At 34.5% G+C, this 24,119-nt stretch overlaps 2 protein-coding genes across 3 annotated transcripts; both read left to right on the forward strand.

Moving 5' to 3' along the window:
- The first annotated feature begins 2,010 nt into the window (after positions 1 to 2,010).
- On the forward strand, positions 2,011 to 8,480 carry LOC135839687 (uncharacterized). Its single transcript, XM_065355823.1, has 10 exons — positions 2,011 to 2,693; positions 3,244 to 3,320; positions 3,402 to 4,415; positions 5,802 to 5,992; positions 6,070 to 6,233; positions 6,336 to 6,439; positions 6,522 to 6,715; positions 7,577 to 7,742; positions 7,871 to 7,954; positions 8,026 to 8,480. The coding sequence occupies exons 1-10, from the start codon at positions 2,582 to 2,584 to the stop codon at positions 8,194 to 8,196; spliced, it is 2,277 nt and encodes a 758-aa protein (XP_065211895.1). The 5' UTR covers positions 2,011 to 2,581; the 3' UTR covers positions 8,197 to 8,480.
- Positions 8,481 to 11,034: 2,554 nt separating this feature from the next.
- Positions 11,035 to 23,681, forward strand: Oseg6 (intraflagellar transport protein Oseg6). 2 transcript variants are annotated; one of them, XM_065355703.1, is made up of 25 exons: positions 11,035 to 11,182; positions 11,309 to 11,463; positions 11,545 to 11,769; positions 11,850 to 12,060; positions 12,142 to 12,254; positions 12,460 to 12,633; positions 17,479 to 17,722; positions 17,815 to 18,078; positions 18,166 to 18,285; positions 18,369 to 18,518; positions 18,588 to 18,735; positions 18,817 to 19,024; positions 19,098 to 19,195; positions 19,267 to 19,397; positions 19,501 to 19,652; positions 19,737 to 19,947; positions 21,525 to 21,671; positions 21,743 to 21,909; positions 21,997 to 22,243; positions 22,318 to 22,470; positions 22,559 to 22,655; positions 22,727 to 22,933; positions 23,014 to 23,123; positions 23,195 to 23,451; positions 23,533 to 23,681. In XM_065355703.1, exons 1-25 carry the CDS (start codon positions 11,177 to 11,179, stop codon positions 23,627 to 23,629), a joined length of 4,092 nt encoding a protein of 1,363 aa, XP_065211775.1. In that variant the 5' UTR covers positions 11,035 to 11,176; the 3' UTR covers positions 23,630 to 23,681. The 2 variants fall into 2 exon arrangements, with proteins under 2 accessions (XP_065211775.1, XP_065211776.1); XM_065355704.1 differs by lacking the exons at positions 11,035 to 11,182; positions 11,309 to 11,463; positions 11,545 to 11,769; positions 12,142 to 12,254 and having other exon boundaries at positions 11,922 to 12,060.
- Positions 23,682 to 24,119: the final 438 nt, after the last annotated feature.

The raw sequence follows: 24,119 nt of genomic DNA on the forward strand, positions 1-24,119 counted from the left end.
TTAGAATTTTGTAAAAAGAGAAAGACTTTTTGAAAATTATTGAAAAATTTAAGTTATCAACTTTTACCACGAAAAAAAAACGTGAAAAGCTACGGTCATTATAAAAAGGCCTTTCACCAAACAAAAAATTTTTCATTTTTACAATTTTAGCAATTAAAAGAACCACAACTTTTTCATATTTTTTATAGTCCGGCATATGACAATAGGAGTAATTGCACCCCCACCCCCGCGGATCGTCCGGGACACATCCTAAGGAACATTTTAAAGCAAACTTGACTAAAAAAAAGTTGGCTTTACTTACAAAATGGCGGCAATTTTGATTGACAGGTCAGCCGAAATCGCAGATTTTGCGTTTCAACATAGGACTTGCACAAAATTTTTCAAACTTTATAAAGGTAGATCGAAAGATCACGCAAAAATTTATCATTTGTCAAAATTTCAAATGCTAAAGTGCGTTTTTTGATTTTTGGTGAATTTTTGAAAATCCAATTTAGGCCAAAAATGAGGGAAAAAATCAAAATGTTACCAAATTGACCAAGAAAGCTGAAATTTGGGATATACCCTATTTTCAACATGCCAAATCGATTGGAAACGGTTTAAGCCCGTTTTGAGCAGTTCTGGAGCCTCCAGCAGATTTTTGAAATTCGAAATTCCCACAAAATTCCATGAAATTGGAGTTGTAAAGCTGAAATATATTCTAAAAACTAAATTCAATACTCTACGAAGTCAACTGCAGGTGGATTTTATGTCGTTTTAGAGCCTCCAGCGATTTTTTGAGAATTACTGGAGCCTCCAGTAGATTTTTGAAACTTGAAATTTCCCCAAAATTTCATCAAACTGAGATGGAGAGTCGATATTCATTCTGCAAACTAATTTCAATAAAGTTGACTGTTGGTGGATATCAAGGCGTTTTCGAGCCTCCAGCGACTTTTTGAAAGGTTGTATGGCGTTTTTTTGGAAAATTGAAATTTCCTAAAAGTAGCTGGAAGCTTCAAAGCCATTTGAAACCACCATGTGGTCTGCGAAGTAAATTTCAGCCTGCCAACTCCATTTGATAAATTAATGTTGGGGAAATTTCAAGTTTTAAAAATCTACTGGAGGCTCCAGTAATTTTCAAAAAACTCGCTGGAGGCCCTAAAATGACTTGAACCCACCTGAAGTCGTCTTCGGAGGGTGTTAAAATTGGAGTGTAGAGTAAATTTCAGCTTTCCATCTCCATTTGATGAAATTTTGTGAAAATTTAAAGTTTCAAAAATCTTCTGGAGACTTCAGGAACATTCAAAAAGTCGCTGGAGGATCCAAAACGACTTAAAATTCACCTGCAGTACTTCGTAGCGTATTGAAATTAGTTTTTAGAATACATTTTTAGCTTTACAACTCCAATTTGATGGAATTTTGATGGGAATTTCGAGTTTCAAAAATCTGCTGGAGGCTCCAGAACTGCTCAAAACGGGTTGAAACAGTTTCCAATCGATTTGGCATATTGAAAGTAGGGTATATCCCAAATTTCAGCTTTCTTGGTCAATTTGGTAACATTTTGATTTTTTCCCCTCATTTTTCATTTTGGCCTAAATTGGATTTTCAAAAATTCACCAAAAATCGAAAAACGCACTTTAGCACTTGAAATTTTGACAAATGATAAATTTTTGCATGATCTTTTGATCTACCTTTGTAAAGTTTGAAAAATTTCGTGCAAGTCCTATGTTGAAACGCAAAATCTGCGATTTCGGCTGACCTGTCATTGTCAATCAAAAATTCAAAATGGCCGCCATTTTGTAAGTAAGGTCAACTTTTTTTTTGGGCAGGTTTGCTTTAAAATGTCCCTTAGGATGTCCCCTTTAAGAAAAAAGTTGTCCCGGAGGATCGGGGGGGGGGGTGCAATTACTCCTATTGTCATATGCTGGAGTTAGCAATTGCTGCAAGAAATCAAATCTTTTTAGTAAGCAAACCATTCGTAGAATTTATTTATTCATTTTTTCAAAAAAAAATTTTATTGATTATTACAAAATGAGTTATTACTTATTAGTTATTTTATTTTTCTGGAAAAATTTTTTTGGTGGGATGGTGGGGAATCATTTATTTTTTTTCCGGGCAATAATTTTTTTGGCGGTCAAAATTTCAAACTTCAAATCACTTTTTCTCCAATAAAATACTCAAATGCGAGAACCAAGTTTTCATGGGTACGGGTACGGATACGGGTTGAAAGATGAATGTGCTCGTTGCCCGTAACGTAACGAAAAACAAGATGGTTTCCGTGAGCGTGAGCAGCTTTTAAAACGCCCTCTGTCGTGGTATCTAGGTACGACATTATTATCATCAACATTGTTATCAAACACTGATAAGTAAGAAATAGTGAAAAAGTGGAATGGAATAGTTACTTTATTCAGTCCGTAATTATTACTTATATCTAGATCGAATAATAATTTTGGTATTTTTTCACTGCTGCACAATCGTTTGTATCGGGTATTTGTGATCAACCGACATTCAATCATCTGTTTCGGATTAATCAAGTTCTTCAGTTTGGTGATTTCTGTTGCGGCTCAGATGCAATCATACAGACACGTACGTGGAATGTCGAGAAATGACTTGGTTTAGTGGCGGTCTCAGTCTCAGCAATCTCAAAGATCAAATTAATTCGCTGATCAACGACGACGATGATGGCTTCAGGGAGACCAGTACACCAGTTAACGAAGGTATTGATCAAGCTGAGCTGGCCTGTATTTAATTTTGCCTAAAAAAAAATATGTTTAGTAAATTAGTATCTATCACCCAGAAATGAACCAAAAATTGACCCAAAAAATTACAAAGTAATGCAGAAAAAATTTTGAAAAAATACTTCGTTTGAGAAATTGATAAGTTTAGCAACAATCAGAACTTTGTAGAAATTGTTGGTAAAATAAAATAGTGGTACCAACTCTGTCGCAATTTATGTCAAAAAAGTTAGATTATTTTGCAAATCTGTTGTTGAAAAATGAGACTTTGTGGCTATTTATACAGCTTCACCCGAAAATTACAATCGTTCGACTATCAGAGTGGGGATACTTCGGTGTTAATAAAATTGCATAACCAGTTTGCCGTAAATACGAAGGGTATGTTTTTTTTAATGCCTGGAATCGAGTAGACATATCATCCAGGGGGGTTTATGGGCACAACGAATTCATTTCTGGTATCAGATTTCCATTATAATGCTCCCTTTTACTGGAAATCATCCCAATCACTAATTCGATCATTCACTTTTTACAGAATCGAAGCTTCCAGACAATAACGAAAAAGTAACGCTCACACGCAATTTAGGAACTTCTGCGGAAACCAGCGATCAGGTCAGAAAACACGTTTAATGTACTAGGACTCAGATTACCACAGAATTTGGTTAATTTTCACTCATTTTTTATGTTTCAAAGGTCGAAGATTCATCGACGTCGAATCCATTACCGTTCATTTATCGCAATCATGTCGTCAAGTACAGTAAAACTTTGAATAATTTTCTAAACGAAGTGAGTTTTCTAAACACCTCTCTGGAAGATGTAGTCGATGATATCGAAAAATACGTCGATGAAAACGATAGCTTGCGAAACGAGGTTAGAATTTTGAAAGATTCGAAGTCAGACACGATACACGATTCGACGCCGAGTGAAGATGGCATCAATGCGAAAGGCGACCCAGGTGCTGAAATCGAGAAAAGAACCGAATTCCAAAACACTGCCACCGATCAAGTCGATGACAGCGGGCTTAGTCAAGAGCAGCTTCATCTACAAGTATCAAAGACTACTGAGAATAAAGAAGTGCAAACTATCGAAGTTGAGGCAAGTTGTGGTAGCAAGGACGATAACGACAATAATGATGAGACGCAAAGTAATCGGCAATGCGTGGTAGATACCGAAGTTATGGAACAAATAGAAAACCTGATAATTGAAATGGATGAGTTGAGCGAGAAATTGAACAGTATTGAAAAAGCTTGGCGAAAAACCACCGAAGATCCTAATAATAGTTTATCGCATGAGATGCAAACGGATACATTGATCAGTTACACGACACTGGCTCAACGGCGAGATGTTCTGTGGGAGAAGCTGAAAATGTCGTTTGTTTGGCCTATGATAGCCAAGTCTAAAAATGCCAAAATTTCCGAGTTGTCGGTTCCCGATTCCATTAAAGAAGTTTTCCAGCCCGGTTTTGTTTCACATTCGAATGAGAACTCGTCTCAAGAGCAACCAATAACGCAACGAGAACCGTCACCACATGTCTTACCAGTGGCTCCTGCGACTGTTCAGAGTGTAGATGAACAGGCACCATTGCCATCTTCAACTTCGCTGACACCGATACCGACATTGCTTCCAGATGCACGAGTCCAACTTGCACCACCACAGATTGAAAATTCTGCTGTCGAATATAGTGAAAAATCTATCCAAACAGACGAAGTACGTATCTCCAGAGCTAAGGCGCCATATATTTGACATTTTTGGCTAGAATTAGGATTTTTCAAAGCAAAAATCAGGACTTTTTGTCGAGTTGGGACTAATTGAGAATGCAATACAATTTTGGCAAAAATTAGGTTTTTTGAAACATTTGACAGTTTTGGGAAAATTGTGACATTTTTTTCACAATTTGGCAAAAAATAATATTTTTTGTAAATTGTGGGGAAAAATGGAGTTTTTGGCAAATTTTTTCAAAAATTAGGGCTGTTTTTGGCAAAATTTAAGATTTTAGCCAATTTTGCCAAAAACTTGGACTTTGTCACAATTTTAGTAAGAAACTTTCGGGAATTTCGGAAAAAAGTTTTTCAGAATTTTTGCAAATTTGCAAAACCAAAAATAGACACTTTTTAACAAATTTAGGACCTTTTTGTCAAATTTGAGAAAAAACGGGACTTTTTGACAATTTTGCCAAGAATTAGGATTTTTCAAAGCAAAAATCAGGACTTTTTGTCGAGTTGGTGACTAATTGAGAATGCAATACAATTTTGGCAAAAATTAGGTTTTTTGAAACATTTGACAGTTTTGGGAAAATTGTGACATTTTTTTCACAATTTGGCAAAAAATAATATTTTTTGTAAATTTTGCGGAAAAATGAAGTTTTTTGCAAATTTTTTCAAAAAATAGGGCTATTTACAATTTTTGCAAAAATATGCAATATTTTGACAATTTTAACAAAAATTAGGGCTGTTTTTGGCAAAATTTAGGATTTTAGCCAATTTTGGTAAAAACTTGGACTTTGTCACAATTTTAGGGAATTTTGGAAAAAAGTTTTTCAGAATTTTTGCATATTTGCAAATCCAAAAATAGACACTTTTTAACAAATTTAGAAAAAGTTGGACCTTTTTGTCAATTTTGACAAAAAACTAAATTTTTTGACAATTTTGGCAAAAATTTGGATTTTTTCGAAAAATTTATGTGAATTGGATCCTTTTCATATTTTAGTAAAAAAATAAGACGTTTTGACTATTTTGGCAAAAATTTTTTTTTTTTTCAAATTTTTAAAGCAAAATGATACTTTTCTACAATTTTTGCGAAAACTGAAACTTCTTTGGCAAAAGTTAGGATTTTAGCAAATTTTGCACAATTATTTTGACCTTTTTCACAACTTCGCAAGATTTTCTGACAATTAGCTATGGATAAAATTAGAACTTTCTGACAATTTTAGCAAGAATTAAGATTTTTTTTACAAAAAAGATGACTTTTTCCAAACTGCCAAAAGTTGGGACTCTTTCTTACAAGTTTAAAGGAAATGAAACTTTTCTGCCAATCTGGACAAAAATTAGGATTTTTGATATCATTATTTTATTTTTTTTCGTCTTCTTTTTGCAGGATGAATCGACGGCTGCGAACGCTGCTGCTATCGTGGAAGTTGATCGATTACGTAAGCATTTGATATCGGTGGAACAAGCTTACACTAATGAGTTGCTACAATGCGAAGAAGAAATTCAAATTTTACGAAACGAATTGAAAAACAAGGAAGAAAAACTCAATTCGATTACCGAATCGTATACCTCAATGAAGTAGGTCATATTTTCCTCGAGGCAACTAATGTGGGATTTATGGGCATAGTACATATTTCGTTTTGATCATTTTACAGTTTATCTACTAATAAAAACATCGAACAGAGGCAACAAGAAGTGAAAGTTTTGGCTGATGAGAAAGCTCAACTAACAACTCAACTGCGTATTTGTCAAAATGATTTAGAAAAAACTCTAACCGATTATCACAATTTACGATCGGCGTTGGATTTATTTTACAAAAGTTAGTCATCTTTGCATCCATTAATATAAATCTACTTTATACTTAATGTAATACCTGCAAGTATATGTATACTTATCCATATTTGTTTTTCACCTGTTGCAGATAAAGATAGTGAAATTTCGCAAGTAACAGAAAAGCTGAAAAATCAGATCCGTGTTCTGCAAAGTGAGAAAGAACGTCTACAGGAAACGCTCAATGCTTCACGTGTAAGTTTTCCTATTTACTCGTATTTGCCTCGGGCGTATTCGTTTTATGCTAATGAGGATAAGTATTTCTCGATGATTGCAGAATGATATCGATAATTACCAACAAATGTTCCGGGCCAATGAATTTTTGAGGGAAACGCTGAAAAAGAAAGAAGAAGAAGCGAACGCCTTGAAGATGAAAGTCGATGAATTGTCTCAACAGTTCGAGTGCACCGAAAAAAATGTTTTTGCAAAAGCTGCAGGATCGTTAGATTCCTCCGAAGCTAACATGAAATTGTGAGTAACTACACACTACACAATATATGTGCCCAACGAGTATGGTCAGTTCAGAATGACCCATTTCTCGAACCCCATTTTCCCAAATGCACAAGAGTGCGCAAATTTTCAGTTTTATTTTAAACCAAATTACAAAAAAATATCTACTTTTATCAGAATTTTACATAAAAATACTTAAAAAACACAAAAAAAACGATTTCCAGTTAAAAAATCCTGTATTGACATGGTTATGTTTTTTGATCAGAATTGTTAAAAAGGTCTTGTTTTTTGCAAAAACTACAAAACAGAACTTTTTTCAAGCTTGTTGGTCGAAATTCTCAAGAAGCCTTGGTTTTTTGTTGCAAGAAATTTGCTCTTTTATCAATATTGCAAAAAAAAACAGTTTTTCTTTTCTTTCAAAATTTTAAAAAGAAACTTAGGTAGGTACAGGGTGCCCAGTTTTTTCCAAAGTTGCGAAATTTTCACAAAAATTACAAAAAATTTCAAGTTTTTTTTTTGGTAAAAACTGTAAAAAAAAAACATGTTTTGTTAAAATTGCTTTAAAAAGCCTGTGTTTTAGTCAAAATTGCCAAAGATCCTGTTTTTTTGCCAGAATTCCAAAAATACCGTTTTTTTTCTTACCATGATTTGCCTAAAAGTCTTACTTTTTGTTTTACAAAATTACATTAAAAAATCCTACTTCTTTGTTAAAATTTTAAAACTTTAGCGAAGACTCGTTTTCTGTCAAAATTGCCTTATCAGATTCGCGAATTCAGTAGTCAAAAATAAAATGTTGTGGGAAAATGGTCATTCGGGCTCATGACAAATCCAGAGTCGTCATCTTTACGCAAGTGCCTAATCGTTATTCTCGTCTTTGCGTAGAAATTTGATCAAAAACATCGCATTCAGATACATAACGAGTGATTTGTCGACAACCAAAGCGCAATCATTGAGAATATTAGCCGATGTGTTGGAATTTTCTGATTATGAAAAAATGAAGATCGGTATAATCAGCCAGCAAACAGGCGAAAAGATAAAAAATGATCAAGTAAGTTTTCAAACATGGAAGGCAGCTCCCAAAGTAGAGTGAAATTGCTCGCTCAAATACTTGCAGAAGCTTTTGCTCTATTTTTTTAATCCTGTATTTGACTTACTTATTTCTTTATTACGTTACAGTCGCTCATCGACGAATTCATCAGATTTGTCGAAAAAGAGTCTCACCCTCACTCTAATACCACACAAACAGATACGAACCAACAAGTAAGTTGTCATTCGCGATAACCTATTATCTAGGTACCTATCTACTCACTCATCTGGTTCTGATTCAACAGGTGGCTCGAAAAAATCAGATTACAGATTCCACGTCGAATCTGATGCCTGCCGAGACGGTGACAGCGGCAGCGACGGTGATGACAGCCAGTCCCTCGCCAAATTTGCCCACCCATGCTCTTACGTCCAGCTCCATACTTAAAGACGCTCTCAATTCACACGACGACGTTTAATCATCGCAATCAACGTTGTAATTATAATGAAATTGCATTTAATTTCGGCGATGCTGGTGGAAATTTCAAGCGTCTTCTCGTTCTTTAACGTGAAACTTCATCAAATGGCCATAGCTGCACCTACGCTTATTATGATGTACATTATACTGTAAATTATTCTTCTCCCTCAGTTACCTCACTTCCACGCTCCATGAAATCTAGTACCTATGTTGAGATGTTGGAATGTGGGTTAAATGAAGTTTGTTTCCAAATATTTCGTTAATAAATGTTTTCTAAAAAAAAAATCTGTAAGAATCTGTTACAGTCCTGTATTTAATGTGATTGCTGATAAGCAAAAAAAAAATGAACATGTGAGAAAATATAAAATTTTGTAGATTTAAGGTTTCTGAGCTCAATAGTAACGTTAAAATCGTCTATGGACTCGATGTTTTCAAGAAAATTGAAATTTTTTGGAAAGAATAGAATTTTTTGACTATGATTGAATATTTTTGAGGGGAAAAAAACAAATTTTGGGATTCAAAATAGAATAATTGTTCAATGAAAGAGCAACCAGTACGAAAAACTGACTCTGGATTCAGACTTGGTGATCTCGAATTTAATCCAAAATCAACTAAAATGGAAAAAAGCAACCTCCCTCCCCCGAACTAGCAATTCGTAAACATTCATTAAAATATTAAGCAACAAATAGTGTTAATAAAATTGCATAACCTGTTTGCCGTAAATACGATGTGCATTTTTTTTTTTTCAAAAATGGAAATCTCCAATATTTGAGGGCGTATTGAGTAGAAAATTGGGCTAGGGCAGGCGGTGAATTTATTTCCGGCTTCCAATAGCACTTTACTTTTATGGAAATTGCCCATTTTTGATTTTTGACTAAAAATTCAGCAAAAAATATTTTCATGAGCACGATAATGTTGTCCGAACTCCGAAGTGAGCCTCGCTTCGTAGTTTTCGAGTAAGTGCAATGTTTGGCGAAAACCCCGCAAGTTTTGATTTTGAAGACTTGAAGAGGATCAAAAAGATGAATCACCCACCTTGCCTTTCCAAAGAAGATGATATACGGGTAATTCCATGTCAACTCAACCAAAAAATAGGCGATTTTGAAAGTCATGTCTTTCGATTTCGCTCAATTTTTTTTACAATAGAAACCCACCCAGTAAGTAATAACCCCGCAATTAGTTTGGTCCCAGCCCCCTGGGGGAGCGGCTTCCATTATTTTCACATTGCTTCGAGGTACTCAACTTCAGCAGCCCATTCCTTCAAAACTATGATACTTTGATCAAAACTGATTTCACAGTTCGAAAGGGCATTGCATTTAGAACTTTTTAAGCATTTTGAAATTTTCAAAAGTTGAAAGTTGAACTTTCAAATTGAAAGTTCAAATTTCAAAATCGCGCTGTAAGTGGGAGCTACCAATTAAAATTTTGAAAAAATTTCCATAGATGAACCTTTTGATGCTTTTTCGAAGTATTCAAGTTTCGAGATGGTATCTCTTAATGAAGAGGGAGCACCTTCACCCCCAATTTTGGGCTAAACTTTCGAAAAAAAATCTGGGGCATGTGACATATCGAATTCTATGTTTTTGGTGACGCTGAACACGAATATGACGTCAGATTTTTGATAGGACCCCATCCATGGCCCCCAGTATCTCCCCAAAAGGGGTAAAAGTTCAAAAAAGGTGTTTTCTTCGTGCGACACATGGAATAGTATGTTTTTGGAGACGCTGAACATGAATATGACGTCAGATTTTGTATTGGACCCGTCCACGGCCCCCAGCACCTCCCCAAAGGGGGTGACCCCTCAAAAAAATGGTTACATTCGTGTGACACATGAAATAGCATGTTTTCGATATCGCTGAACACGAATATAGCCATAGTTTTTTAAATCGACCTCACCCATGGCCCCTAGAACGGCTAGAACACCGCCCAATAAGTAAAAGTCCAAAAAAATTGTTGGGGGCCGTGGATGGGGTCCAATCAAAAATCTGATATCATATTCGTGTTCGGCGCCACCAAAATCATTCTATTCCATGTGTGGCACGAACACAACACTTTTTTGAACTTTTACCCCCTTTGGGGAGGAGCTGGGGGCCATGGATGGGGCTCTATCAAAAATCTGACATCATATTCGTGTTCAACGTTACCAAAAACATAGAATTCGATATATCACATGCCCCAGATTTTCTTTCGAATGTTTAGCCCCAAATTGGGGGTGGGGGTGCTCCCCTTCCATCAAGAGATCCCATTTCGAAACTTGAATATTTCAAAAAAGCATCAAAAGGTATATCTATGGAAATTTTTTCAAAATTTTAAATGGTAGCTCCCACTTACAGCGCCATTTTGAAATTTGAACTTCCAATTTGAAAGTTCAACTTTCAACTTTTGAAAATTTTAAAATGCTTAAAAAGTCCTAAATGCAATTCCCTTTCGAACTGTGAAATCAGTTTTGATCAAAGTATCATAGTTTTGGAGGAATGGGCTGCTGAAGTTGAGTACCTCGAGACGATGGAAAATAATGGAAGCCCCCCCCCCTCCCACCACCCTCCTTCGAAGGGGCTCGGACCAAACTAATTGCGGGGTTCTTACTTTTTGGATGGGTATACATTGTAAAAAAAAAATTAAAAATTGAACGAAATCGAAAGACATGACTCAAAAATGTTGGCTGAGTTGACATGGAATGACCCACACTACATTCAACCAATGGTGTAGTGGTAACCCTGAATCATTCGAATGAATGAAAGCACGATTCATTCGATGAACGAACAAGTCGTAAAAATAGGTAAAAAAAGGAAACTTCCCCTACCTTTCATTTCATGAGTCATGTGTGACGACATTCAAATGTTTATAAACAAAACAAAGTAACTGTGAAGAGAAAAAACCAAACAAAACAGTTCTTAGAAATTTGCAACAGAGTATTTTTCGCTGTAATATTAATAATTAAGAATGTACGTGTGGATGAAATTAGCCTGAAAAGTAGTAAAATGAACGTAAGTATGCTAATTGATCGTATATCAAGTTTACCTACCTACTAGATCGTTGGTAGTCTTCGCTTCTATCCGAGTCTCTGCGCCGGTTAACTCAAATAATTTTGAAACTGTTTGTTTTTTTTTCAGAAATTATTGAAACTAGACCAACCTCATGGGCTAGGATACGTAAATATATGTTGGCAGAAAGGCAGCGGTGGATATTTAGCCACCACTGGTACCGATAATTCGGTAGCTATATTCAATCGAAATGGCAAACTCATCGAACGACTGTCTTTACCTGGGTTCGTGATGAACTTATAATCAGGTTTCTATTCTTTGAGATCGTCAAATCGATGACACTTACGGTGTTTTCCTATTTCTAGGATGTGTATAGATTTCGGCTGGGATAGAGACGGCGATATATTGGCCATAATTAGTTTCAATTCGACAACTTTATTTTTATGGGATTCGAATACGCATCGAAAACATCAATTGGATTGCGGTTTACGAGATTCTCTAAGCTGTGTTTTATGGTCTCAAAATGGGCACACGCTGGCTGTTACTACTGTCAAAGGAAACGTTTGTATTTACAATCATACAACGAGCAGGTATGTAGGGCATTTTCAATCCGAGATTGAAATATTAATAGATAAATTATTATGAGTCTGTATCAATTATTTTTTTTCAGACGTATTCCAATTTTGGGCAAACACTCGAAAGCGATAACCTGTGGAAAATGGAACTCGGAAAATTTACTCGCTTTAGGATCAGAAGACCGCACAATATCTATCAGCAATATCGAAGGCGATACTTTGAAAATAATCTCGCTGAGAGCAGAACCAACGCAGATAGCTTTTTCAGAGATGAAAGTAGACGAAAGATGTCCGGGTGAAAACACAGTAAGTATACCTAGGTACATTAAATTATTAAACGTTAAATAAATTAGCAATAAGTAATGATAAAACTCTTTAAAAAAAAAGGTTAGTGTAATTGTGGGCAAACGGACGTTATTCTTGTTTAATTTACAAGACCCGGAGAATCCTGTAGAGTTAGCGTTTCAAAACCGTTACGGTCACATCATATCCTATCAGTGGTAAGCTAAGTGATTTGGAAAAAAAAATTAATTGCACTTGCAATCATCATCCACTACTAACTGCACGTAAACGCAAGCACTTTTGTAAGTTTATCTAGGCAAGTGTTGATTTTCCTTCTTTCATCTGTAACGGTGGCGTGGTATTCATAGTACTACTTAGTGTGTAGAACATCATTTACTACAACTAATTATTGTTGATTTATAGGTACGGCGATGGTTATATTTTGATCGGATTTTCTGAGGGATATCTCATATCAATTTCAACTCACAAGAAAGAAATTGGTCACGAATTATTCATGTCGAAGAATCATCGAGATAAATTGACTGATATTGCATTATCGGTTACAATAGGTCGAGTTGCTTCTTGTGGCGATAACTGGTAAATATTTTAGTACTTATTATTGAGGAAATATCCCAACTGACACAAAAATTCTTGAGCTAGACAGAAGGGAATGGATAAAGGACCTCTCGAATACCACAATGCCAAAATTTTAAAAGCTGAAAATGTATTTTTCGTTCTTTGGTGAATTTTTAAAAATTTTAGTTCAGGCTAAAAAGGGTAAAAAAATCAAAATTTTATCAAATACCTAATTGATTTTGATTTTTTCATTTAAAAAAAAAATACCCTAGTAGGTACCTAAGTACTTAATCCCCGTAGAAAATTTTTTAGAGCTGAGAATCATTTTTCGATTCTAGAAGAATGTTTGAAAATTTAAATTCAGTCCAAAAATATGAAAAAAATCAATATTTCCCAAATTGGTCCAAAGAGCTAAAATTTGCTTTGTATACCATTTTCGACATCTCGAGTCAATTTGTGATAGTTTCGAACTGTTCTGGAACCTCCAGCAGGTTTTCAGATTCTCCAGTTTTTGAAAAAACGCTGTAAACAAAGTGAAAATAAAATTCAGATCTTATGAACTCAGATTTATTATCTTTGGGCCCCCTGCTGTCAATTTGGAGACATTTCCAAATTTTTTTGTGTCCGTTCAAATCTAGAATTTTCTCCAGTATAGCCTAATTATTTTTGAAAAAATGCTGTATGCTGTGTTGGGCAAACTCTTTTTGAAAATTTACTCTTCAGTCGATTCAACTCATTTTGAAGAGAGTTCCAACTCAACTCTTGAAAAAATGACTCTTTTGAAACAATTCAATTCCTTTCCATCTTTTCTTCAACTGTTTTGGGGCAATTTTTAAAAATCATTCACGATGTCATTGCTATGAATTCAAAACCCTTTAATTACAAAAAAAAAAGTTCAAAATACCCGAAATGGAGAATCCAACGCCCCAAAACATTGCATTTAATTTCGTTTTTATTTATTTTTTTCGACGGCAACGTCGACAGTTCTGAAGGAAAAATTTTCATATCACGAGGAAATTGGAACGAGACGGAAACAAATATTATGAGGGGGGAGGGAGAGTATTTGATTTTGAGAAATTTTCATTTTAAAATTTCGATGGCTCGAAAGGAAAAGTTTTCTAATTACCTACGATAAAGTTGCCATTAAATTGGGTCAAATGTCGTGAGGGTTTTTGATTTTGAAAAATTTTATTTTGGAATTTTAGTTGGATACAAAAACTTATTTTGTAAGCAGCATTAAAAATCTTCAACAGAAAAATTTTTCATTTTGGAAGACAATGGAGCATAAATTTAAAACATATGAGTGCCCAAACTTGAATTTTTAATCACTTTTATAATTATTTTTGGAATTTGATGCTGGAAATTTGGTTATTTATGAAATTTTTACACTAAAAGGAGTTGCTCACATCTCAGTTTTGTCTTCGACATTGGAAAAAAAATTTCAAAAAATTTTCAAAGTTTTTGAACTTTTGTTTTCTACTTATACAAATTTTTAATTTTTATCCAAGACGGAAATTTTTTTCAATTCAGAAACATGGAAATTCTTTGTCTAAAATTTCCAAAAATTTCAATTTTCAAAATTTTTTTATAATTTTAAATTTTTAAAAGGAATGAAATAGGTATGGGGAAATTGTTTCCTTCGCAATAATAGTCCGGCATATGACAATAGGAGTAATTGCACCCCCCCCCCGGCCGATCCTCCGGGACAACTTTTTTCTTAAAGGGGACATCCTAAGGAACATTTTAAAGCAAACTTGCCAAAAAAAAAGTTGGCCTTACTTACAAAATGGCGGCCATTTTGATTGACAGGTCAGCCGAAATCGCAGATTTTGCGTTTTAACATAGGACTTGCACGAACTTTTTCAAACTTTACAAAGGTAGATCAAAAGATCATGCAAACATTTATCACCTGTCAAAATTTCGAGTGCTAAAGTGCATTTTTCGATTTTTGGTGAATTTTTGAAAATCGAATTTCGGCAAAAAATGGGGGAAAAAATCAAAATTTTACCAAATTGACCAAAAAAGCTGAAATTTGGGATAAGCCCTATTTTCGACAAAAAATCGACTGGAAACGGTTTCAACCCGTTTTGAGCAGTTCTGGAGCCTCCAGCAGATTTTTGAAACTCGAAATTCCCACAAAATTCCATCAAATTGGAGTTGCAAAGCTAAAATTAATTCTAAAAACTAATTTCAATACGCTACGAAGTACTGCAGGTGAATTTCAAGTCGTTTTTGATCCTCCAGCGACTTTTTGAAAATTCCTGAAGCCTCCAGCAGATTTTTGAAACTTTGAATTTTTACAAAATTTCATCAACTGGAGATGGAAAGCTGAAATTCACTCTACACTTCAATTTTAACACTCTCTGAAGACGACTTCCGGTGGGTTCAAGTCATTTTGGATCCTCCAGCGACTTTTTGAAAATTACTGGAGCCTCCAGCAGATATTTCAAAATTTAAATTTTCACAAAATTTCATCAATGGAGATGGGAAGCTGAAATTTACTCTGCACTCCAATTTTAACACCCTCTGAAGACGGCTTCAAGTGGGTTCAAGTAATTTCAGGGCTTCCAGCGACTTTTTTTTGAAAATTACCGGAGCCTCCAGTAGATTTTTGAAACTTGAAATTTCCCCAAAATCTCATGAAACTAAGATGGAGAGTCGAAATTCATTCTGAAAACTAATTTCAATACGCTACGAAGTGGACTGCCGGTGAATTTCAAGTCGTTTTGGAGCCTCCAGCAACTTTTTGAAAGGTTGTATGACGTTTTTTTGGAAAATTGAAATTTCCTAAAAGTAGCTGGAAGCTTCAAAACCATTTGAAACCACTATGTGGTCTGCGAAGTAAATTTCAGCTTGCCAACTCCATTTGATAAATTAATGTTGGGGAAATTTCAAGTTTTAAAAATCTACTGGAGGCTCCAGTAATTTTCAAAAAAGGCCGCTGGAGGCCCTAAAATGACTTGAACCCACCTGAAGTAGTCTTCTGAGGGTGTTAAAATTGGAGTGTAGAGTAAATTTCAGCTTTCCATCTCCATTTGATGAAATTTTGTGAAAATTTAAAGTTTGAAAAATCTGCTGGAGGCTCCAGTAATTTTCAAAAAAGGTCGCTGGAGGCTCTAAAATGACTTGAACTTACCTGAAGTCGCCTTCGGAGGGTGTTAAAATTGGAGTGTAGAGTATATTTCAGCTTTCCGTCTCCATTTGATGAAATTTTGTGAAAATTTAAAGTTTGAAAAATCTGCTGGAGGCTCCAGTAATTTTCAAAAAAGGTCGCTGGAGGCTCTAAAATGACTTGAACTTACCTGAAGTCGCCTTCGGAGGGTGTTAAAATTGGAGTGTAGAGTATATTTCAGCTTTCCGTCTCCATTTGATAAAATTTTGTGAAAATTTAGTTTCAAAAATCTGATGGAGGCTCCAGTAATTTTCAAAAAAGTCGCTGGAGGCCCTAGAATGACTTGAACCCACCTGAAGTCGTCTTCGGAGGGTGTTAAAATTTGAGTGTAGAGTAAATTTCAGCTTGCCAACTCCATTTGATAAATTAATGTTGGGGAAATTTCAAGTTTTAAAAATCTACTGGAGGCTCCAGTAATTTTCAAAAAAGTCGCTGGAGGCCCTAAAATGACTTGAACCCACCTGAAGTCGCCTTCGGAGGGTGTTAAAATTGGAGTGTAGAGTAAATTTCAGCTTTCCGTCTCCATTTGATAAAATTTTGTGAAAATTTAAAGTTTGAAAAATCTTCTGGAGGCTTCAGGAATTTTCAAAAAGTCGCTGGAGGATCCAAAATGACTTGAAATTCACCTGCAGTACTTCGTAGCGTATTGAAATTAGTTTTTAGAATTAATTTTAGCTTTACAACTCCAATTTGATGGGATTTTGTGGGAATTTCGAGTTTCAAAAATCTGCTGGAGGCTCCAAAACTGCTCAAAACGGATTGAAACCGTTTCCAATCGATGTGGCATGTCGAAAATAGAGTTTATCCCAAATTTCAGCTTTCTTGGTAAATTTGGTAAAATTTTGATTTTTTCCCTCATTTTTGGCCTAAATTCGATTTTCAAAAATTCACCAAAAATCGAAAAACCCACTTTAGCACTTGAAATTTTGACAGGTGATAAATTTTTGCATGATCTTTCGATCTACCTTTGTAAGTTTGAAAAAGTTCGTGCAAGTTCTATGTTAAAACGCAAAATCTGCGATTTCGGCTGACCTGTCGATCAAAATGGCCGCCATTTTTAAGTAAGGCCAACTTTTTTTTTGGAAAGTTTGCTTTAAAATGTTCCTTAGGATGTCCCCTTTAAGAAAAAAGTTGTCCCGAAGGATCGGCGGGGGGGGGGGGTGCAATTACTCCTATCTCCTATTGTCATATGCCGGACTAATAGGAAGAAAATAAAATCTTTGTGACACATTTGATCGATTTAGCTACATATTTTCAAAATATCTTTGTACCATGTCAGTTTAAATCCAAAGTTTTCTTCAAGAATTATTTTTTGAAAAATGAAACAAAAATTCAAAATCCACTATTATTGGCTTCAGAATCGGTTTAAAACTACATATCACCAATTGATTCGAGAAATCGAAAATAATATTCTAACTAAATTTCAGCTTTCTAAATCGATTTACTGAATTTGACTTTTTTTCACATTTTTGGCTTGAATTAAATATACCTAATCTTCAAAAATTGACCAAAAATCAAAAAATGAATTTCTGTACCTGAAATTTGGGCTATTGGTGTATATTCCGGAGTCCTCTTCGCCTCTGGCTGTGCTCAGTTCAAAACCGTCTGTGACGGTAAGCGATACTTCCCTCGTTAGGAAAGAAAACTGGTAAAATACATACCTATGTACAATTATTTTATATTTTCCAATTCAGCATTAAAGTTCACGAGATTAGTTCATTAACTGAAACGCTGGCTGTGGTCACCATCGACGATGATAGCGGTATAGAGAAATTGGCCTGGAGCGAAGATGGCCAATTACTAGCAGCTGCTACCACATACGGATCTGTTGTCATGTATTTATCCAAGTTGCCAATGTTGGCTTCAGCTTATCTAAATTACATCTGCGTTTTGACCAGTTTATCACAAATCACCATTTATCTCCATTCGCTAGAAAAGGTAGGCAAATTTGAGATCAGAAGAACTACGTAATAGGTATTGTTGTGTTCTAATGTATCCTACCTAACAATGTCACGATTGTTTCTTTACAGGGATCGCAGCCAGAATCTATAATAATGAGCACTGATATAGAACCAAGTTTCCTGTGTATTGGACCTTATCATTTGGCAGTCGGAATGAATAATCGGATATGGTTCTATGATCTTGATAATAACAAAGAAGACGATAATGTAAAACCAGTATTGAAGATGCCCAAGATTTTAGGTGATAAAGAGTACTTGGGAAATGTAACCAGTGTGTGTTTAAATGCTGAATACGCTTCTGTCTTGTTTGAGGGCAGGATACATCTACATCAGGTAGAATAATTTTCATCCACATATATTCGAATTACTCTCTGCATAAAATGATTCAATGATTCCAAAACTGAAAATCCATTTTTATAGATCGACGCTTCGAGTAATCCAAACAATGAAAATGAAATGCAAATATTTCCCGATGAAAACGAAAACATGAGAATCACCAGTCAGTGGTTAACATCGGAATTTCTGATTTATGGCACCGATGTACTTATAATTTTCCTCCTGTTTTTTTTTTCTTGAACGTCCTTCATCACTTTTCAGTTGGTTGATGTGTGATTTTTTTTCAGGCTGGTCATATTCGATACTTCTGTATCGAAGATTGGAATCTAGCTATAGATTATCAACACAGCGAACCGATCAAATCAGTTTATCCAAATCCGGATGGAGTCCGATGCGTATTTATTGACGAAAAGAATAATGGTCATTTTTACAACCCAGTAAGTCGAGATCCAGAAAAGGCAATAATTTCGTGAAGAATGTCGAGTATATTATTTTTGAAATTATAGGTCAACGATACTGTATTGAAAATACCTCGATTTCCAACCGGTGCTGCTGGAGCTGTGTGGGAAATATCTCATAATGAACGTCAAGTATTCGTGATTTATGATTCGAAAACCGTCTACAGTTATGTTTACATAAGGGATTCGATCGATGGTAAAATTTTCACGTGTTTTTCGTCTGTTTAATTATTTTTCAAGCTAGAAAAAAAAATATTTTCACGTTTGAATGTTTCAGGACCTACAGTGAATCATATCGGTGAAACCAAGTTGCCCAATTCCCATATGCCTTTATTACTCAATCAAGGTGAACTTATATCAGAAAGTCCAAATGGGAAAATATCGCATTTATTACTGAGTACACATCTAGTATCAGCTTCATTGGTGAAAAAAGATCAACGAACGAGTTTAGAACAAAATCTGAATAAACATTTGGATCTGCTGAGGTACCTACATGTTCTGGTTGATTTCATGCAAAGTTTACAAACATGAATATCAAATGTGATTTTTTTTTCCAAGGTTTTCCGAAGCTTGGAATTTATGTCGTGTTATCGATACGAAAGAATGTTGGTTAAAATTAGCCAAAGCTGCGCTGGATAATTTGAATATAGAAAAAGGTACCTACCTAGCATAAAATAAAAATACAATTAGGATGATGTGATGACTAATCTGGACAATTTTTTCCCAGCAATTGATGTATACAGCGAGCTACAAGATGTAGGAATGGTTATGTCGTTAAAAAGTCTGAAATACGTGGAAGATAAAAAATCACTAGCCGGCCATATATGTAAATTTTTAGGAAATTTCGATAAAGCTCAAGTAGGAATATTTTATTGAATGTTCGCATATTTTTGAATATACGAGTAGTCAACATAATATATTTTCTATGTGCCTATTTTAATTCAATAATAATTAATTTTAGGAACTCTACCTCGAATCTAACGACCCAGTTGAAGCATTATACATGCGTCAAGACCTATTGCAATGGGACATTGCTCATCAACTAGCTGCCACTTTAGCACCTGAGCAAATACCTCGCATTTGTAAAGAATACGGACAGCAATTGGAACTTACGTAAGGATACATTGCGAAAAACTCCTATCTTTGGAATTTTTTCTTGGTTGCAATAAAGTGAACCTTTTATGTACCTATTTTTAGGGGTCGTCATCACGAAGCCTTAAGTTATTACGAACAAGCTCTTCAAAACGAAGAAACTCTTGATGAAAAGCATGTTCTTAGCTGTTACGCTGGTATCGCTCGAGCATCGATCAATTGTGGAGATTATCAGAGGGGATTAAAAATAGCAATGGGTCCGAAATCTTCGAAACAGCTGCTCAACGAATGCGGTGAATTATTAGAACATGCCAAGGTATGGAGAAATATTGTAGAGAGAATTAAATAAATCCAGTGGCATAGTCAAGCCTAAAACGATTTGGCTCGACCACTTTTTTTGTGCTATTCTTGGTGAAGCTCAACTATAAGAGGGAAATTTTTGAACATTTCGCAGCCAAAATTTTAGATGCTGGAATGATTTTTTGATTTTTGGTGAATTTTTTAAAATCAATTCATACAAAAAATGAAAAAAAAAATCAAAATGTCACTAAATAGATGAGGAATGCTGAAATTTGGTCAACTTTCTATTTTCGACCATCTTAATTCTGCCAAAAAATTTCTTGCTTCTCGTCAAAATTATGAAGTAGATTCGTTTTTCACTAAAAAATTGTTGCTTCTTTGCAAAACAAAATTAAAAATTCCGAAATGTCTCAATTTTTTAAAAAAATTATTCAGGTCTCGCTTTTTGCCAAAAAATTCAACTTTTTCAACAAAAAAAAAAAAAAAAAAAAAAAAAAATGAAAAAAGTCTCGTTCTTTTGACAAACACTGTGAAAAAGGATTATTTTTTGTCAACAGTATGAAACAGTAAAAAAAGTTCAGATTTGTTTTCAGAAATTTACAAAGTTTTTCTTGCGTCAACATTTTTTTAAACTCATTTTTTTCAAAAACGACTCAAAAGATTCGCTTCACAAAAATTATGAAAAAATATGATTTTTTTAGCCAATACTAATCTAATTAATATCCAAAAAAGTACATCTTTCTGCAAAAATTGTAAAAGTCTTTATTCATTTTGACCAAAATTCTTGGTTTTTCGCAAAAAATAATCACTTTTTTACCAATTGCCAAAAAGAGCATGCTTTTGCTGAAATTTGTGGGTAAGTCTTTCTTTTTGACAAAATTACCAAAAATTCTTGCTTTTTAATAAATTGAAAAAAAATTCCAAAAACTTTCACGTTTTTCCAGAAATTACGAAAAAGTGTCGATTTTTTAGAAAAATAGTGAAAAAAGTGTCTTTTTTAAATTATTGCCAAAAAGTTCAGTAAGATAGTCTTGCTTTTTGTTAAAATTACTAGTCTTGGTTTTTGACAAAAAAATTTCGCTTTTTAGCAGAATAGCTCAAGTTACACCTTTTTCCCCAAAATTTCACCAAGTCTCGCTTTTAGAAATTGCCAAAAAGGTGCCTTTTGCTAAAATTGTAAAAATCTTGCTTTTTGCTGAAAATTCTCAGAAATTTTATTTTTTCCATGCCTTTGAAAAAAATTCTCGCTTTTTAGCATAACTTCTTAATATTGCAGTTTTAAAAAATTCTTATATGTAACTTGAGTCTCATTTTTTACAAAAAGTGTGCAAAAGTCTCACTTTTTTGGCAAAAATTGCCAAAAAGTCCTTCATTTTGCCAAAATTTTCATTGTCTCACTTTTTCATATAAACTTTATAAAAAAAATCAATTTTTTTAAATCAACATTGTCTGTTTTTTTCGGGGGGGAGAGGGGGTAATTTTTTTGCACTGAAATGTTTTTCTCAGAAAAAAAGCTGACCAAGCTATTGGAGGAATCACTTCGATTCGATGAAAAAAAAAATGGTTTAATCTTAATACCTACGTATGTTTTAGAAACTCAACGAAGCTGCTCTGGTATACGAACAAGCTGAAAATTTCAACCAGGCTGCATCTTGTTTTATTCGACTGAAAAATTGGACAAAAATTGGCACTTTATTACCTCGAGTGACTTCTGGTAAAATTCACGGCCAATTTGGCAAGGTAAGTGATGCACAGAAACAATAATTCAAAAAAGAAGATATCTATTGACAAGTTAATTAAATTTTTTACAGGCTATGGAAGCAATGGGTAATTACAAAAGAGCAGCTAGCGCATATAAGACAGCTCGCGATTACGATAATATGATCAGAATTACACTCGATCGACTAAATGATCCTCAAGAAGCGGTTAAAATAGTCCAAGATACCAGGAGTGTCGAAGGAGCCAAAATGGTGGCAAAGTAATATCTTGAACTTCGAACCACACCTCATGCCTAATTAGAACTTTTCGTTAAACCTATAACGATGTACTCATGTGTTTATTTCAGACATTTCCAAAAAGTAGGTGATTTTGTGTCAGCAGTAAAATTTCTGATTATGTCTGCTTGTTACGAAGACGCTTTCAAATTAGCTCGAGATCATAACCAGTTAGAATTATACGGTGAATTGTTAATCGACGAGACTTCTGATGGAGAAGTTCAAACTGAATTTTTAGCACTGGCTTCGCATTTTGAAAACGAAAGCAATTCTTTGCTAGCTGGAAAATATTTTTATTTTGGAAAGCAGTATCGAAAAGTAAGTACCTACGTACTATATAAGCTCGTGCTTGATCAAGTTCAAATTTTTACTGATGCAAATTTATTCCTTAGGCTGTGAAATATTTATTGATGGCTGCGAAAGAAAGTCCTGAGAATGAAGAAGCTCTGTCATTAGCGATCGATGTGGTAGCTGCGTCTCATGATGATTCACTCACCAATCAAGTCATCGAGTTGTTACTTGGCGAAGTTGATGGTGAAGCTAGGGTAAGGCATAAATGAAATAGTATTTAGCATATCTCAATGAACTATATAAATTTCAATTTTAATTGAATATATTATACTGATCCTACAGGATCCCAAATTCATATTCCGTTTATACATGGCCAAAAGAGAATACATGGAAGCAGCTAAAACTGCTGTTATTATAGCCCAAGAAGAACAAATAAGTGGTAAGCAAATAATAAAACCAATAAATCCACCACCCATCAAAAAACTCACTAAATTTCAACATCAACAACAGGAAACTACCGCCAAGCTCACGATATTCTATTCACGATGTGTTGCGAATTGAAGCTAAATGATCTGAAAGTCAGCTCTGAAATGATGTCTAGTCTTATGTTATTACATTCTTACATATTAGTTCGTCTCCATGTGAAAAGAGGCGATCACGTGAAAGCAGCAGTATTACTGGTTCGAGTAGCTGATAACATTTCCAAATTTCCTGCTCGTAAGAATTGATTGAAAATTGAAAAATAATGAAAATGAAAATGCAAGAATAACATCAAGTTTTTTTAAAAATAATTTCAGATGCTGTTCCTATTCTCACTTCGACTGTGATAGAATGTTATCGTGCCAATATGAAATTAAGCGCTTTTAATTTCGCATCAATTCTTATGAAACCCGAGTACAGGCAACAAGTAAGTATCAAAAATATTCAACTTATTGATGAGGTTACACGAAACGAAATTTTAAAACGAGTGGATTTCAGATCGACGAAAAGTACAAGAAGAAAATCGAAGGAATAATTAGAAAAGCACCTCGAGGTGATCAACTCGCGGATGAAATTAGACTCGAGATGAGCCCATGTCCTTATTGTGACAGACTTTTGCCCTGCACTGACTTGAATTGCAAAAGTTGCCAGAGCACGTTGCCATTCTGTATCGCCACAGGATGGCATATAACGAAAGATGATTTGACTGCTTGCCCCAGTTGTAATTTTCCAGCTTTGTATTCGGAATTATTGAGGTAATTAAATTAATTTTATGTGTTATAAAATTTCTCTATTTTTATCGAGATACTTATCAATGTTGAAATTGTGTTTTGCAGTATTCTGGAAACATCTGATCGATGTCCAATGTGTAGTGAAACTATCGATAAATCGAATCTGTCGACGGTGTCTGACATTCAACAGTATTTAAACTAGTATTATTTTGTTTTGAAAAAAAGTTACCTCGAAATAAATAATTTTTCTTAAATATTTGTTTCGCATTAATTATTTTTCAAAACTTTAAATTTTTGTCCTGTTTTGTCTTCAGAAATTTTTAAATTCATTTTCAGAAGTGCAAAAAGTTATAGAAGAAATCATAAAATTTAGAGTTACTCAGGAATGATCTGATTTAGATGGAACTACGATTATTAAAAAGGGCATTAATTTCAGCTGCTCAAATTTTCGGTAAAATAAAAAATGGGAAAAAACTTACATTCAACCTTGTCAGAAAATTACCAACATTTTTTAAGTAGGTACTGGATTAAGAGCACAGGCTCGAGCGAAGTGAAGGCAAAAACTTTCAAAAATTTGTGTTTTGAGAGGTATGCTCGTTTATGCGAGAATGAGGATAAAAAAAATCTCAAAATCAGGCTGAAAACGTAGTCTTGGAGAGGCTCAACAGGCAAACAGACGGGTCAATGACCTT

Source organism: Planococcus citri, chromosome 3, assembly GCF_950023065.1.
Source record: "Planococcus citri chromosome 3, ihPlaCitr1.1, whole genome shotgun sequence".
Lineage (NCBI taxonomy): Eukaryota > Metazoa > Arthropoda > Insecta > Hemiptera > Pseudococcidae > Planococcus > Planococcus citri.